The sequence below is a fragment of the Canis lupus genome, chromosome X (genome assembly GCF_003254725.2).
Source record: "Canis lupus dingo isolate Sandy chromosome X, ASM325472v2, whole genome shotgun sequence".
Lineage (NCBI taxonomy): Eukaryota > Metazoa > Chordata > Mammalia > Carnivora > Canidae > Canis > Canis lupus.
Window position 1 is genome coordinate 14,956,825 of NC_064281.1, and position 15,628 is coordinate 14,972,452.

General features: G+C 41.4%; 1 protein-coding gene across 4 annotated transcripts in view; it reads right to left on the reverse strand.

Moving 5' to 3' along the window:
• Window positions 1-1,854: 1,854 nt before the first annotated feature.
• ADGRG2 (adhesion G protein-coupled receptor G2) overlaps window positions 1,855-15,628 on the reverse strand; it is a 129,896-nt gene continuing 116,122 nt past the window's right edge. For all 4 annotated transcript variants that reach the window (XM_025438029.3, XM_025438027.3, XM_025438022.3 and 1 more), the window contains 6 exons: window positions 15,338-15,606; window positions 11,695-11,794; window positions 10,615-10,898; window positions 8,123-8,224; window positions 6,767-6,919; window positions 1,855-3,600 (listed from right to left, as the gene is read on the reverse strand). In XM_025438029.3, the coding sequence (XP_025293814.1) occupies window positions 3,416-3,600; window positions 6,767-6,919; window positions 8,123-8,224; window positions 10,615-10,898; window positions 11,695-11,794; window positions 15,338-15,606 (1,093 nt within the window). In that variant the 3' untranslated portion in view covers window positions 1,855-3,415. The remainder of the gene's footprint in view (window positions 3,601-6,766; window positions 6,920-8,122; window positions 8,225-10,614; window positions 10,899-11,694; window positions 11,795-15,337; window positions 15,607-15,628) is intronic.

Sequence of the window (15,628 nt, forward strand, 5' to 3'; positions counted from 1 at the left end):
CTCATCCAGAGGGTCTGCCTCATTGTCCTACCACAGGGGCTTAGGCCAATGAAGTTTTCCCAGAGAGCCACATGTCTGTGTCCAAGGTAGAAACCATCCAGTGTTTCTTCTGGAAGGCTCAATTTTTTTACTCTAAATAAAAGCATTCCATCTCTGATACAAAGGAGATGGTCCATTCTGAATGAATTTTCTGAAAAGAACCAATTTGCCAAATTTTGTTATTTCCATGACAAATCTTTGTGGACCAGAGATAATTTTCATTGCAATATTTTAAAGAATGTACAATTTGTCTCTGTTCCAGATTCCTGTAGCTGGTTTGAGACTAAGAGGTAAAGAGTAGAGATACCAGGAAATGTAAGATTTCTTCTCAGTGAAGAATCTATAGATATATTTAAAAGAACATGTTCTGGAAGAATGTATTCAATTTTGTGTGCCCCAACATTTTGATGCTGTACCTAGAAAAAAGAAAAAGAATCTACTGACAAGAATTCTGCCCATTAAAGATTATGTTTTTATGTCCATCTGGTCTTTCCTTCTTCCTGTCCTTCAGACTCTAACAGCATCAGTTGGAGCTGAGGCAGAGACAAACTGAATAGTCCTTAAAATGGAGAAATGGAGAAAAAAATGATTACACACTTGTCCATTCAGTAAATTGTTCATTCAGTAAATTAGCCCTTTGCCAAAATGGCCTTCAAACTAATCTGCTTTCTAGGTGACCTCATTAGATACAACCCAGTATCCCAAATGAAGCCATTTCACCATTTTTGCTGAGAACAGTCCTGATGCTGCTCACTGAAGCTCAGAGTTACTCTGTGGGATTAATGATTTCAGTGTGTTTTTGGGAAAAACTTCTCAAATGTTCTGAGAAAATTCTTCGTCAAATACTGGTCACTGCTGTGATGCTCCTTGCCTCCTCATACTAGCATTTCTGTCTCCTTCAGTGGAGTCTCAGATTGTGAGACCAATTGTTTTTTTAAAGAGTTCATTTATTTATTCATGAGAGACACAGGCAGAGAGAGAAGCAGGCTCCATGCAGGGAGCCTGATGCGGGACTCGGTATGGGGACTCCAGGATCACACTCTGGGCTGAAAGCAGGTGCTAAACCGCTGAGCCACCCATGGATCCCCTGTGAGACCAATTTTAAACTCAAAGAAGGATGCTTCTCAGGAACATTCTCTCTGTCCTGCCCCTTATCTGCAAGAAGTGAAAAAAACAGACGAGAATTTGGCTTAAGGACCACAGCCCTCAAAAAAAAAAAAAAAAAAGGTACCGGAGCCCAGACACAAAACACAATAGGACAAATGAGAGGGCATGGACAGGATCTAAACAACACTGGACACTGTGCATCCTTTGGGGTACACTTTGACTACATCATCTCCAGGAGTCTTGGTCTCTGAGATCTCATACCCAAATCTCAAGTATCTCACCCCCTTCCTCATCAATTTAATCCTCAAGATCTCTGAGGCAGCTGAGCATAACATCTCAGAGACCTCTTACAAATCAAGGCCAGCTTCCCCAAGTTGGGCCTCCCCCATAATAATCAGCTCCCCCAGAAAGTCCTAATCCTTTCCTGAGGACACAGAGACATGGAGGGGGGAATGCAAATGTGGGGCTGTGTAGGCCAATGGCAACATGTGTTAATAAAGAGGGAATCTTGGAAGAGTGTAAGGGGAAAATGAGGAAGAGATCTCAGAAACTGATCTCTTGAGGAGGCACCTTGCTCTAGCCTCACAGTCACTGTGTGTCTGCTGTCTGTCAGAAGATGTCACCATCACATTCATCTTAATCAGGCCACTCCCATGCCACGCCCCCAGGGAAAGATCACAGGCGCCTTTTCAGTGAAAACTTTCAAACTCAAAGGACTGAACTACAAATTTATTTTGGTGATTTGAACATTTTTGTTGATTTTTAACATAAATACAAGAAAATTAAATAAATCAGAAGAAATATTGCAAAGGCAAATCAGCACTCACAGAGGTGTATTATATTATTACTGTGGTTAGTCGGGGATACAACATTCACTTGAAATATATGCAAGGGAACCATCGTGAAAGACCTAACTACAGGGTTTTGCAAGGTTCCTATTCAGGACACACTTGAGGCATTGCTCAGGCAGCAATAGGTGGGAAGCAAGATAAACCCTTTACAACTAGGAGCAGTCAGGGTTTGATACATATGGCAACAATAGCATTGCAGGATAGTTCCCAGCAGCTGCTCCCCCTTGTCACTACACATTCTTCAAGACTTGACACCTTTTAAAAAATAATTATAGCTCTGGCTGGGCCAGAATGTACCAGTCATAGCAACTAATGTACTATGCAGTTGCCCTTTAAAGAACAGCAATATGATTTTTTTTAACCTCATATACATCTCCTTTAAAAATGAATCCTACTCTATTCCCCTTTTCTGAAAGGCTCTGGGGATCTGAGAAGTGGCAGTGTATGTATCTCGTCCACATTCACAATTTTCTTGACAGATGGTCTAGATTACAGTTCTATCCCTCTCCGGGGCCAAGGTACTAAGTTAATCATCTTGGTGCAGATTTCATAATCTGGTGATCAGGGATGAGGTCAGGAGAGGGGTATTGGTATTGGATGCTGTGCGTGGTTGTACACATGGTGCCCTGCATGAGGGTGTACCCAAGTGATGAATGGAGCTAAAATATGGCCCCCACTTTGTCTGCCAAACCATAAACCCTCGGAGCCTTGTCTGCCCAGTGGAGGGCACCTCTTTCCAACTCGCTCAAGGCCCCATATGAGCTCACTGTGGCACTGTCTGCTTACATTTCTCCAGTCTGGCTGGCATCGTTATTTCTTGATTTCAGTGAAGCATCTATATTTCACATCCCATATAATCTCCAAAAGGAGCTGTAGAATTCACTGAACCAGCAAGGATTTTCTGAATTATCACATTAGACGCAATAACACAACCACGATTCCACAAAGAAATCAATTTACACAGTAGAAAATAAATACAAAAAATGTAGAAGGCATCTGACATGTGCGTCACTAAAATTTAGCTTATTTACAACAAAGGCAGGCACAACTAAACTCACCAACAGGCTGAAGTCAACAGTTACCTTATAGGACGTAATCAAATATGACTTAGCCTCTTTAAAATGCGGCTAGAAGTGAACTACTTTGATTTTTAAATGAGACTTATTCTTACTGTGTTGTTTAAACCCAATCTACTTTTTAAATGAAGGATAAAAAAACCAAATGGCAAATGTCTAAAAACCATGTATAATGTCTTGGTTTCCTCTTCTAATAACCATTGCCCTCAATCAGCATAGGCTCCTCCAGAGGTTGCTGAGTATAAAATTAGTTGATTTTCATACATCTCACATTGTGTAAAAGGTAAAATTGGACATTTTCACACCGTCAAGCATCATGCTTTGATTTTTAGAAAAAAGGAATCACATTTGCTCAATAAAGTGTAAGCTTCCCCGCTTTGAAGTCCTTCTGAGAGCGATACGGCTTTTACCATGGCAGGAATCTTCTTTCTCATTAAACATGTGCTGCTTTCCAGTGAAATCATGAAGGCACACATCTCCATTCTGAACAATGAAAGAAACACCATTCTTCTCGGTAGAAGCATTCCCTGTATAAGGAAAGACAAACTTGGTGTCATGGAGTATCCACAGAAAGCAATCAAATAAATCAACAGTTAAACATCATTTTATTCTGAAGTAGGTTCACGCAGTACATGTTTTTTAATATAGTTATGATATATTGTCATGTTTTACTTTTCATTCCTTCCCTAAAGCTGCTCAAAGTAAGCAAAACAAACTGGAGAATGTACCAGAAACCAGTTCTCTATGGCAAATTTTTTAATGAAATGATCAAAATATGAAGCAAAACAATATATTTGATTTGAAAAGGCCCACTTCCTAACTCTAGTTGATTGTATTATCGAGTAGCAGCTTATGTGTAGTATAACCCAATATAATATTCTGGTCTCCCCCAAAAGATTAAGCTTAACAGAGATCCCCAATATGTTCCCTTACCAGGTTTTTGGTTCCTTAAGAATCCTATAAAATAAGACTTTGTACCAGACAAACCCAGAGCAACAACAGTCATGGCCAAGAAAAAAACGTCTCCGGTAGACTAAATCGGCCCCTCTGACTAAATCAGGACAGGAATGACACCCACAAGGAAACCACCAATTACAACCTCAGAGCCCAGGCCAGGTGGAGCTGGGCATTCTAGAGACATCAAAGTTTGGACCTAGGCCTTCCACACCACAAACAGGCCCTGAACTGTGTGTATGCCAGTAGGATGGAGCCACAGCTGCTGAGACCCTCTGGCTACTTGGCACCATCCTCCTGGCCATCATACAACTGGAAGGCAATCTAGAATGCTGACTAACAGGGTGCCTGGGTGGTGTCATCGATTGAGTGACCAACTCTCCGTTTTGACTCTTAGTTCTCGACCCATGATCTCAGAGTCATGAGATGGGGCCCTGTGTCAGGCTCCACACTCAGTGCAGAGTTGGCTTGAGATTCTCTCTCCCTCTCTCTGTCCCTCCCACTTATGCACACTTCCTCTCTGTTTAAAACAAATCTTTAAAAAAGAAAGCTGAATAATAAGCCCATTTTTTCAGTTGATGCTATAATCAAAGGAATAATGATTAACAGTACTGAGAACATTATAAGTACTATCTCATTTATTATACTACTTGTTGAGTGCTATTATTATCCCCATTTCACAGACGATGAAACTAAGTTTTCAGAAATCAAGTGCTTTGTACAAAGTTATGCAGCTCAGAACTGATGGAGTCAATATGTGACATTTCTTTCAGACTGTGAGTTTGTGGCCCCATGAGCCAAGTGAGATGGCTGCTGGCACCCAAGCCTCCAAGGCATAACCAAATATGTAGCGTTCACACCAACTAGGTGATGGATATGGTTAACACAGCCCAAATAGGACATATGACTGAGACAGCTGTCCTGATTTAGGCATTTTGGTTTAAGGACATTTTGGTGCAGGGACAATTTGACCTGGTATAATAAAACACTAAACTTCCAGCTTCTTTATTGGAATTGCCTAGCCCATCCCTCATCCATCCCAGATCCTAAGTGTGCAGCCTGAGGAGTTGGGGATGTCTATCTGATGAGCATGTATTTAAAACTTGGCCATTTGGGTGGCCGAAAATGTACCCCCACCCTTACTGTCGGCCATCAAAATCAGCTATGTCAAATCAGCCATGTCAAACAGCTGTGCAAAATGTTGCTTCAGAAAAGAAAAGTGTTGCCTCAGTCAAATATGATTCCCCAAAGCATGGCAACACAGGCTAGGCAAGGGAGGCTTCATCTCTGAGTTGTTTCTAGAATATGGAAAAATCTGGCTTTAAGAGCTCCAAACATTTCTGTCCAAGCCAACAGGCTTTCTGATATGTTGTGATTCTGAGGATTCACAGTGGCTTACCTCACACCTCTGATGTGAAATCAGCTTGCTTTCTCATGTTAACTTCTCAACCAGTCTTGATTGCTACTACCTCTACTCTGTTTCCTTACATTGAGTGATTCTCGATAGAGCCATTTGTCCTAGAACCCAGAGCTCTTATCCTGGCATCTACGGTAAGGAGCTAAAGCCAGATAGTAGGTGTTTCTCATCTTCTACAGCAATGGTTCTCAATGAAGGGGAGATGGGTGATTTTAGCCCTCAGGGGACATTTCACAATGTCTAAAGACAATTTTTGGTTGTTACAACTGGGGGCAGAGTGGGTAGATGCTACTGGTATCTAGTTGGTGGAAACTAGGGATGTTGCTAAATGTCCCCAACTGCACAGGACAGCTACCCCACCCCACCACAAAGAATAGCCTAGCTCCAAGTGTCAATTGTGCCGAGGTTGAGAAACTTCGATTTGGAGGCATTCTATTGTATTTTTACATTCTGTATAAACCAGCAGGACCTTCCATCTTTAGGAGGTTGGAAAACTATTTGACAGGTATATGAACCTTCTCACAAATTTATTTGAATTCATCATGAAAATAACCAATATCCTAAAATGACGAATAAAGGCAAATTCTCCGGGAAGGAGAAAGTAGAGGAGCAGAAATGTAAGCTTTTATGAAAATGCAAAAGATGTATTAAGAAGCCAAAGAACAATGAAACACATAAGCTTTTATGAGTAATGGACAGCCTAATTGTATGAAAGAAAGAAAATGTAATGGATGTTTTAGCTGGAAATGTCAGAATTAGCATAAGAAGGCGCTGCAGCAATAATCTGTTCACCTATTGGTGACATACATGGTCACCAGTAATGGTCACAATTCATCTTGGCAGTATTTAACATAATAATGGGGATCTGGGCACTGCCACAAGGCAGCCATGCTATGGAAAAGAATGAACAAACATGACAAACAAAAAATAGGAAGGTTTAAAAGTATTGAAAATATGTATGATTGTAGATGTATTAAAAAATCAATATGGTCTTAACTATTTTAGGTTCTGCTTGCACAGCAGGAGGACAGCACTAAGGTGTTTGGGCAGTACTTAAATCAGGATTAGCAACGTGAACACTTTTAGGTCATCATTAAGTTCCATCGTGAAAAAGCTAAATCTTAAAAAAAAAAGTTCTGTTATTTGCTCTAAAATGAATAAATTTGGATTAATAAGCTTTCTCTTCTATAAGGGAGCCACATTTTGATCCACTAGTCATATGTAATTTTTCCCCTTTGCTTAGCAAAAATGCGATGAAAGGATAAAACTACTTTAGTACAATAAACACTAGCTTGAGAAGTGCTATGTTGAGAGATACGTACCATTCCCGCTCGCAAGGCCTGAGCAATCGCTATTCACCAGCAGCGTGGTGGAGTGCGTGGAATTACTGTTTGACTGTAAGGAATTCGAAGAGCTGGACACTCCTTGGTTTACAGTCTGCTTCTTTAAACCATTAGTAGCAGTTTTACTCCAGTCTACAGCAGAATAAGCATTTCAGAAAAACAGGGCGGAATGTTGAAGCTCAATGCAAGAGACAGATCACAGTGGAACTCGTTCTGGCAACTGCTTCCAGATCCCACTTCCACTTCTTACAAAAGAAGTCACACATTTCACACATTGGTGCGAGAAAATGTCTTTTCATTTAACACTACATATATTTTGTCCTTTAAAGGAACACTGGGTTAAAAGTAACCTATATTCTCTTGGATTAAAGGCCATGCTCGTTTGATTGTGTCTATAAATACCCACTGAGTTAGGCAGTACTCCAGAGCCAAGGGCTGTCTTAACAAGAACAAGACAACTGTGTTGTGGTGACTGGTGGTTCTTAAATGACTTTAAACGACTGAACTATAATATAGGTACTGCCATTTTCTGAGTGAATATCTCAGGCAACCAGATCTTTGCCATACTGCAAAGGCTGTATTCAGGGGTGGTATTCATGGAAGAGGAATTAATGTTTTCAAACAGTACTTCATTTTTCTTATTTTCTTGAAAATCAGCAATTTGCTCTACAACTCAGCAGGGCACACCTGAAAATAACTTCAAAATAACGAAAGGTATGCTGAAGCTTATATACAAAGTCTGGCCCAGTAACAAATAGCAGCAGACAATCAGGACCTATGGTAAAAAGGTTGAGCCAAGACTTTTTTAAATAAGAATTAATGTTTTATTAAAGAATTCTAGAATTTTAAAATTGTTTTTATTTTAATTACAATTAGTTAACAGTGTACTATGAGTATCAGGTGTGCACCATAGGGATTCAGTACGTCCACACAACACCTGGTGCTCATCACAGCACGTGCTCTCCATAATCCCAGCATCTCTTTCACCCCTACCCCTACCCCTCAGGTCAAGACAAGTCTCAAGAGGTCATGAAGGCAAATATGAAAAATTATTCCAGGCAAATGGAAAACCTTAGCTCAAAAGGAAAGAAATTCTAAAATTTCATTCTTGTTTCATTTAAACAGCAATGAGCCCGTTAATCCTCTTGGCTCACAAAGTTCCCAGATATGAGCAATTATTTTTTATTTCACTAGGTGTCCCCCCCCCCCAACATTTACAATTGGGATCCATTCACTGATTTCCAGATGGGACAGCCTTTTGGCATTGATTGCTTTAGATCTTAACTTTGTGTCTTTCCCTCAAGATTTAAAGAGGAGAAAAAGGTAACTCTTTACCAGAATTTTCAGCCAGCCGTAACTTTCCACAACAAAGATACCGTCTCCATTGCTTTCTGACGTTCTCTTTTGCTACACAGTAAAAGACGAATATGAAAAAACCTACAGAGGAAAGAAAAATCCGTAACATAGTTAGTTCCAAACTAAGACCTGAATGTCATGAGCTTCCTTTGCACAAAAGATAAAATCTTTGGCAGCTATAGTGCACAAAAGATAAAATCTTTGGCAGCTATAGGCAAAGGTAAATTTTGCAAATTGAAAAAAAAAAAAAAACTAAAGTCCTACGAAAGTTGGCTATTGAAAGGCACCCTGAAGGGACTCTCTTTGTAAGATTAAAAAAAAACAAACACTTATAAAAGGATTGATAACTCCCTATTTCCAAAATTAAACTGTCTCTCCTCTCACTTCCCATCCTTGGCACTCCCTATCTTTGGAAGTACAAGCCATCCACTCAGGATGCCAGCTCAGATCTAGACTCCTACTTCCCCACCCTTCCATATATTTATGATCCATTTTCATGTTCTGTCAAGTGCCACATCCTCTTCTGTCTCAGATTCCTGGCTCCTCCTCTCCAGCCCATGGCAGAGTCCCTTGCCTGGGCCCTTCCCTCTTCCTCCCAAGCCTGGTACCCCGCAGTGATGTCCTTGCCTGCCTTCCAGCCTCCCTCTAATCTGTTCGAGGAAATTCTCCACGAAGAGAGTAACACACAGACCTGAGGAGGCACTTGGGTTCTGCCTCCCACCCACAGTCTTCCTGGTCGTGCGGCACAGGGCCCCTCAAGGCATTTGCCAATAACTATTTGCTGAATGAATGAATTTCTGAATTCTCCCTCTCCTGAAACCCCAATGGATCTACTTTAAAATCTTCCTTTTAAATATTAGGTTTGCTTCTAGTACAGTACAATGTCCTAAAAACTGCTCTCCTGACTACTATACACCTTTGTTTATTTGCCACCCTTGGGTAGCCCCCCTTGGTTGCATACGGGGAGAAACGACAAGTATGCAGGAGATCAAAATGGGCCTAAGTCCCAAATCAGAACCTAAACCCATCTTTCCTTTACTCAACCCTAAAGCCCTGAGAATTAGGCATTAGTTCCTTTTTATAGATGAAATAGTGCATTCCTTTCATTTATTCATATTCTAATGAGAATACATTCTGGGGAAATGAAGGCAGAGAGGCAGGTTTGGTTTCCACAATAAATATATGAGGATAGGTACCTTGCTTTTGTGTTTGTGATTACTGTGATTTAGGCATATTATTTTTTTCTCTTTTAGCATGCTATTATGGCAAATAAAACTTTTCTACTTAATGCTATGTAGTATTAACACCTGGATATACCACATCAGGAACTGATACATTGTAAGTTAAAATTAACAAGGGCGCCTGGATGGCTCAGTTGGTTAAGCATTGACTCTTGATTTCAGCTCAGGCCTTGATCTCAGGGTTGAGATGGAGCCTGCATCGGGCTCCACTTCTCTTCTCTCTCATCCCCTGCACCCCTACCTACTCTCAAATAATAAATCAATAAATCTCTAAATAAATAAAATCTTTTTAAAAAAACTTAACAAACTGCATGTGACCAGCAAGCGTATTGACTGGCTTCCTCCAAATAAGAACAGAGAGCTAAAATTCAGTCTCAGGTTAGGATTTCTTTGAAAACCAGCAAAATGATCTACCACCTGACAGAACTATGGGAGGACTCTAGGGGAGTTGAAAGCAACAGGAAGAAAAAGATGAAAACAAGCAGAATGAATTAAAAAGGGAGGCATCCCAACAAAGGATTTGAAATAAAAGGAAACCAAGGGACATGAATTATCGTTCACCCACTTAGCATTTAATGTCAAAGTACTTCCAATACAAATTAATTGCAGCTGACAAGTCTTTTATAACGCTGATCTTTAGTAATTTGCTTTTCTAAACAACATAACTTGATGGGTTGGGAAATGACTGCAGCTAGGCTTGGAGAACAAATGGAAAACAGTGAAGAGGCTGCACAGAGCCCGCCCCCGCCCCGCCCCCATCCCACGGGTTTGCCCAGCACAGTAACTTCTCGGGGTGAGCCGCTGGGCCAGGCTGTGGCCACTTGGCTGTTTGATGTGAAGATGATGGTAAATGTGAAGTCAACAAACAGACCTAGAAGGTGGGCGTGGCCAGACATCACAGGGACCTTTATGGTTAGGTTCACTTTTCAGTATGCACTTTCTACCTCAGTAAGATTTACAACCAAAAAGAGGGGCAGGGAACCAAGTGAAGGAAGACTGACTCCCATAACGAGCTCCTGGCAGGTCCCCTTCAATATGTTCTCTCTGAGGAGACAATATGGATAAGGAGGAAAAAAAGCACCCATTTCTTCCAAGGCTTTCAAAGGTGAATTGGGTTGTCAACAAGTAAGTCTGAAGCTACAAAATAGGCCACTTTGCAGATACTCTAACTTCCAGACATTTTTAGTTCCACTGGGATCATTGGTCCATGGATCGTGCTGTAGAGCTTACCTTGCAATGTGTTAAAGATTGCAAAGAGATACATGAAAGTGACGTTAACTGGTCCCCAGGCAAAGAAGGCAAAACCCCAAGTAATGCCCAGTAAAAATGTAAGGCCGGCAACGCTCCTGAGGTCTTGAATACTGGTTTTCCGCTGGGCTCCCAGTTGTTTCTTCTTTTTAATTCGACAGAGCTGAACCAGGACCACAATGAACATGCTGACATTCAGCAAAAAGATCACACAGAAATATCCCACAACTGTAATATAGAATACAGCATTGCTGTTGATCCAGCAACTGGAATGTGGGGGGAAAACAATGGGGAACATATTACAGTGCTGAAATATGGTTCAAAATGATACAATGAATCTATATCGTTTTACTGAAACATTTCCTAAAAGTACAAGAGATATAAAAAAATATAAAACCAGCTGTTCTCCAATACCCACTTAAGGTTCTAAGGGGAGAAAAAAACCTAAGAGTTTATTTTAGGACACTTGGTGATTAGAAGTACTTTAAAAATATTCCTTGAAAACAATCAGGACTAAAAAAAAGAAGGAAAGAAAGAAAACAAAACATTCAGGATTTTATCCCCTTAAAATCCTATCTATGAGTCTTTACTAATATAATGTAGCTGGCATTTCATGTTTATCAGACACTTAAAAAATATTTTCAAAATACCTCCAATTACTTTTTTTAATACTTAAGTAGTTGTGTGATGGAGCACCTGGGTGGCTCGGTGTGAGCATCTGCCTTTGTCTCAAGTCGTGATACCAGGGTCCTGGGATCGAGTCCTGCATCAGGCTCCCCACAGGGAGCCTGCTTCTCCCTCTGCCTATGTCTCTGCCTCTCTCTCTCTCTCTCTCTGTCTTTCATGAATAAATAAATGAATAAATCTTTAACAAGAAAAGTAATAGCGTGGCATTTCCAACTAGCTTATCTCATTACATACATAATTGCGAAGACTGCTGTAAATGTGACTGGATTTTATTAGGATGAGAGTCAGAGTCGATATGCTGATTACATACTCCACTTTGTTGGATTATTCTGTTTTCCAGTTCACTTAACATTCCCTCAGGGGCTTTGTACTCACAAGTCATCAGGTGAGCCATTGGGGAATTTCCCATAGGATCCAAGGCCATAGTTATTCGGGGATATAGCCAGGACGATGGTCACAACCACAGCGGGTACCCCTGGAAGATGGGAAACATCAGTCACACAGAGCTCTAATAACCAAGGTCGGTGAGAAGAAAGACTAGAGATTACATTCTATTTTCTTCTGGGAGCAAACTGCTGAGCTGTTCACCAAACCCAGTTTCTCTTTCTCCTTGGCACATGGCTGGACCTCTCCCAGCCTGCTTTGCAGCTAGGTGTGTGTGGGCACAAAACTAGGTCTTGGTCAATGGGATATGGACAGAATTGATTTGCTCTACCTTTAGGCTGGTCCCATAAAAACTTTCTATGAGGGATCCCTGGGTGGCGCAGCGGTTTGGCGCCTGCCTTTGGCCCAGGGCGCGATCCTGGAGACCCGGGATCGAATCCCACATCAGGCTCCCGGTGCATGGAGCCTGCTTCTCCCTCTGCCTGTGTCTCTCTGCCTCTCTCTCTCTCTGTGACTATCATGAATAAATAAATAAAATCTAAAAAAAAAAAAAAAAAAAAAAAAAAAAACTTTCTATGAGATCCTCTGCTCTTTTTTCTCCCAAATTCAGGGCAACTTTAGAAATCCAGTCTTGAGACCACAGACCTCTACACTCCTGCTAACTGGACTGTGCATGAGAAATTATCGTCTCCTGAGATTTTTGTCGCCTACAGCAGCTAGAGTTACCCTTAATTTATACACATCTGGAATGGAATTTTGAGGCTCAGGTGGCAGGCAAAGTGAAGGACTCCCAAAATGTAAACCAAATAATCAACATATTAAGATTATCAGCAACTCCTAGCAAATCTTTCATTATGAACCCCAAATCCTCAACTGATTAGCTGGAAGCCACTGATGGATTGAGGAGCAGACCTGGTTGATCTAGGGGTGTTGACTGCCATTATACTGGCTCTCTCAAGGGCCTACTGGCACTTCCACTAAAAAGCACAATGACAAGGCTCTTCCCAGGTCAAAATGGCGTCTGGCTGGGAAGGAGTCCCTCTCATCCCCCACCATGCCATCACCCCTCACCCCACTCCATGTGGGCATCTCACACCCTGAGCACGCAGACCCGCCTCACATCCATCTCAAGGCTCTGGTAAATAAAAAACAATTCCTCCTCATAGCTGGGGTATCTGGTACAATCTAAAATAATATTTCGTTTAATTCTTTTTTTCTTTGTACCTTACAGAGACACTGACATATGATGGCTTCCTAAGTGAAATACTTTCCTAAAAATAAAATATTAGGGTTGTGGAGCTTGTCCAGGACAAAGAACGTGACCTTGGGTATTCCAGAAAGACAGAATCCATGCTCAATGTCAGAAGCAATGATTTATTTTTTCTAGGAAGAAGTGACTCATCTTTCTGGAAAGGTGTTCTGTTATTCTTTTTTTTTCTTTTTAATTTTATTTATTTATGATAGGCACACAGTGAGAGAGAGAGAGAGAGAGGCAGAGACATAGGCAGAGGGAGAAGCAGGCTCCATGCACCGGGAGCCTGACGTGGGATTCGATCCCGGGTCTCCAGGATCGCGCCCTGGGCCAAAGGCAGGCGCTAAACCGCTGTGCCACCCAGGGATCCCTGTTCTGTTATTCTTGACAAAGATATAATGACAGGTGGGGTGACAGGGGTGGTAAAGGGTCTGCAGTACTATTGTGTAGGGAATATCTGAGGGAATATTTAGCCTGAAAAAGAGGATAGGGAAGGATGGCGGCTGTAATTCAGTGGGAAATATACACATGAGAAATCAGAAAGCCAGGCTGGGCTTTTCTCAAATTGAGTGAATTGGGTAAATCAATGTCATCATTTTGAGCTGGTTTCTTTCCCTGGTGCTAGCAATAACTGCCTTGTGCTAACCTCATTGGCTTGTCTTTCATGGGGTTACTTATGTGAAAATACACTGAAAAAGGGTGTTTATCTTAATGTTATATATTACTTGTAGATTATCTAAAGGGCTCTCTGGCAGAGAGGTGTTAGCTTATTATTTTTTTAACTTAGAGAGCAAAAACAATACCACTGGGTAAGTGCCACCAGAGAGCTAAGTGAACTTAATGGGAAATCAGAACTGCAGGGCTTTAGAACATGGTTATTGGCTGCCTTGTAAGGTATTAAAAACGAGACAACAGGCCTAAAATTGAGTCACTTATGCTAAGCCCCAGGTCATGAAACTGAGACTTGACTTAATTACAATTTCAGCTCTCCCAGAAATGGAATCTTAAACCAGTCAATCAGGAATCACATTATTAGCACTAGTTAGGTAATCTGCCTGATAGACTCCTCTGTTGAGTCCCCTAAAGGAGGATAACCTTGCAATAAGGAACCCACTATTTTGCCTAGCGTAACTTGCTTATTCCTGTTCCCTTCTACCTATAAACATCTCTCATTTTGTTTTTTTTATTAAATATTTTTATTTATTTATTCATGAGAGAGAGGCAGAGACACAGGCAGAGGGAGAAGCAGGCTCCATGCAGGGAGCCCAATGTGGGACTCGATCCCAGGTCTCCAGGATCTGGCTCTGGGCTGAAGGCTGCACTAAACCGCTGAGCCATCCAGGCTGCCCAACATCTCTCATTTTGTACAGCTCCTTTCTATCTGTGAGACTGGATGTTGCTGATTCATGAATCACTGAATAGAGCCAATAAGGTCTTTAAAATTTAGTCAGTTGAGTGCTCGCTTCAGCAGCACATATACTAAAATTTAGTCCGTTGAATTTTGTTTTTTTTTTTTTTAACAAAGATAATGAGCTCCCTAATAATAGAAGTGTTCAAGCAGAGGTTAGATTATCTCAGCCAAAGCTAAGTTCAGTCAAGTTGATGGGGCTCCTACATTTGGTGGAGAGTTGAATGCAGGAACCTTCATGTGTGATGTCTCAGACTTTGTGACATGTGTGGTGTCTAAGACTTTGTGACCCACCACCAACAGGTGACATGATCTGAAAATTGTGTCAGTGAGGCAATGAAGTCACAACAGGTTTCAACTGTATGTTCATCTCACTCTGCTATTCTTAGCCCAGTGTTGAGTGTGTGTATGATATCTGAGAGATCTAGAACCAGTGAGGCTAGCTGGGAGGTCAGGGATGGAAAGCTTGGCCTCATTATCACCAAGCTCACATCTTCAATTTACTGAGCACCTTCTGTGTGCCAGCCCTAAGTCTAGTTATTGCAGATACAGAGAATATTCATAGCCCTAACCTCAAAGAGTTTAATGTTCATAACCAATATACAGGTATTCTAGAAAGAGACTAGACATGGTTGGGGTGCCTGGGTGGTGCACGTGGTTAAGCGTCCACCTCTTGGTGTTGGCTTAAGTTGTGATTTCAGGGTTGAGATCGAGTCCCCCACACCCCCGATTCGGGGTCTGCACTCAACACGGAGTCTGCTTAAGATTCTCTCTCCCTCTGCCCACCCCTATAAAATAAATAAATAACTCTTTAAAAAAAGAGAAACTGGACAAGGGTAAGGACAATATAGCTGTTTTAGAAACCTGCCAAGTATGACCTGCTTTATCATCATCTGTATCTGATTAAAGACCAAAATACTGGAGAAAAAGCTTTGGAGAAAGCCTAGGCCATGTGCAAGCAAGATTATACATACCCCAACCGACAATGCAGAATTTAAGGATGTATTTCCGGATATAAGTATTAAACACTTTCACGAGGGCCAGATACATATGAAATGCTTCCAGGCCCATCCATGTGAATGAGACCAACAGAAAATAATGCAGAAATACAGCCACTGAGATGCAGAGGCCTCGCATGTTATACAGGGCTATCCAAGAATCCAGGAGGAATACCACGTTCAGCAGGAGAAGAGCTGCACACAGCTGGATGAGGATTTTCGAAGGGTAATCCCTCCGAACCTTTCTAAAAGGAAAGGACAAGAAAA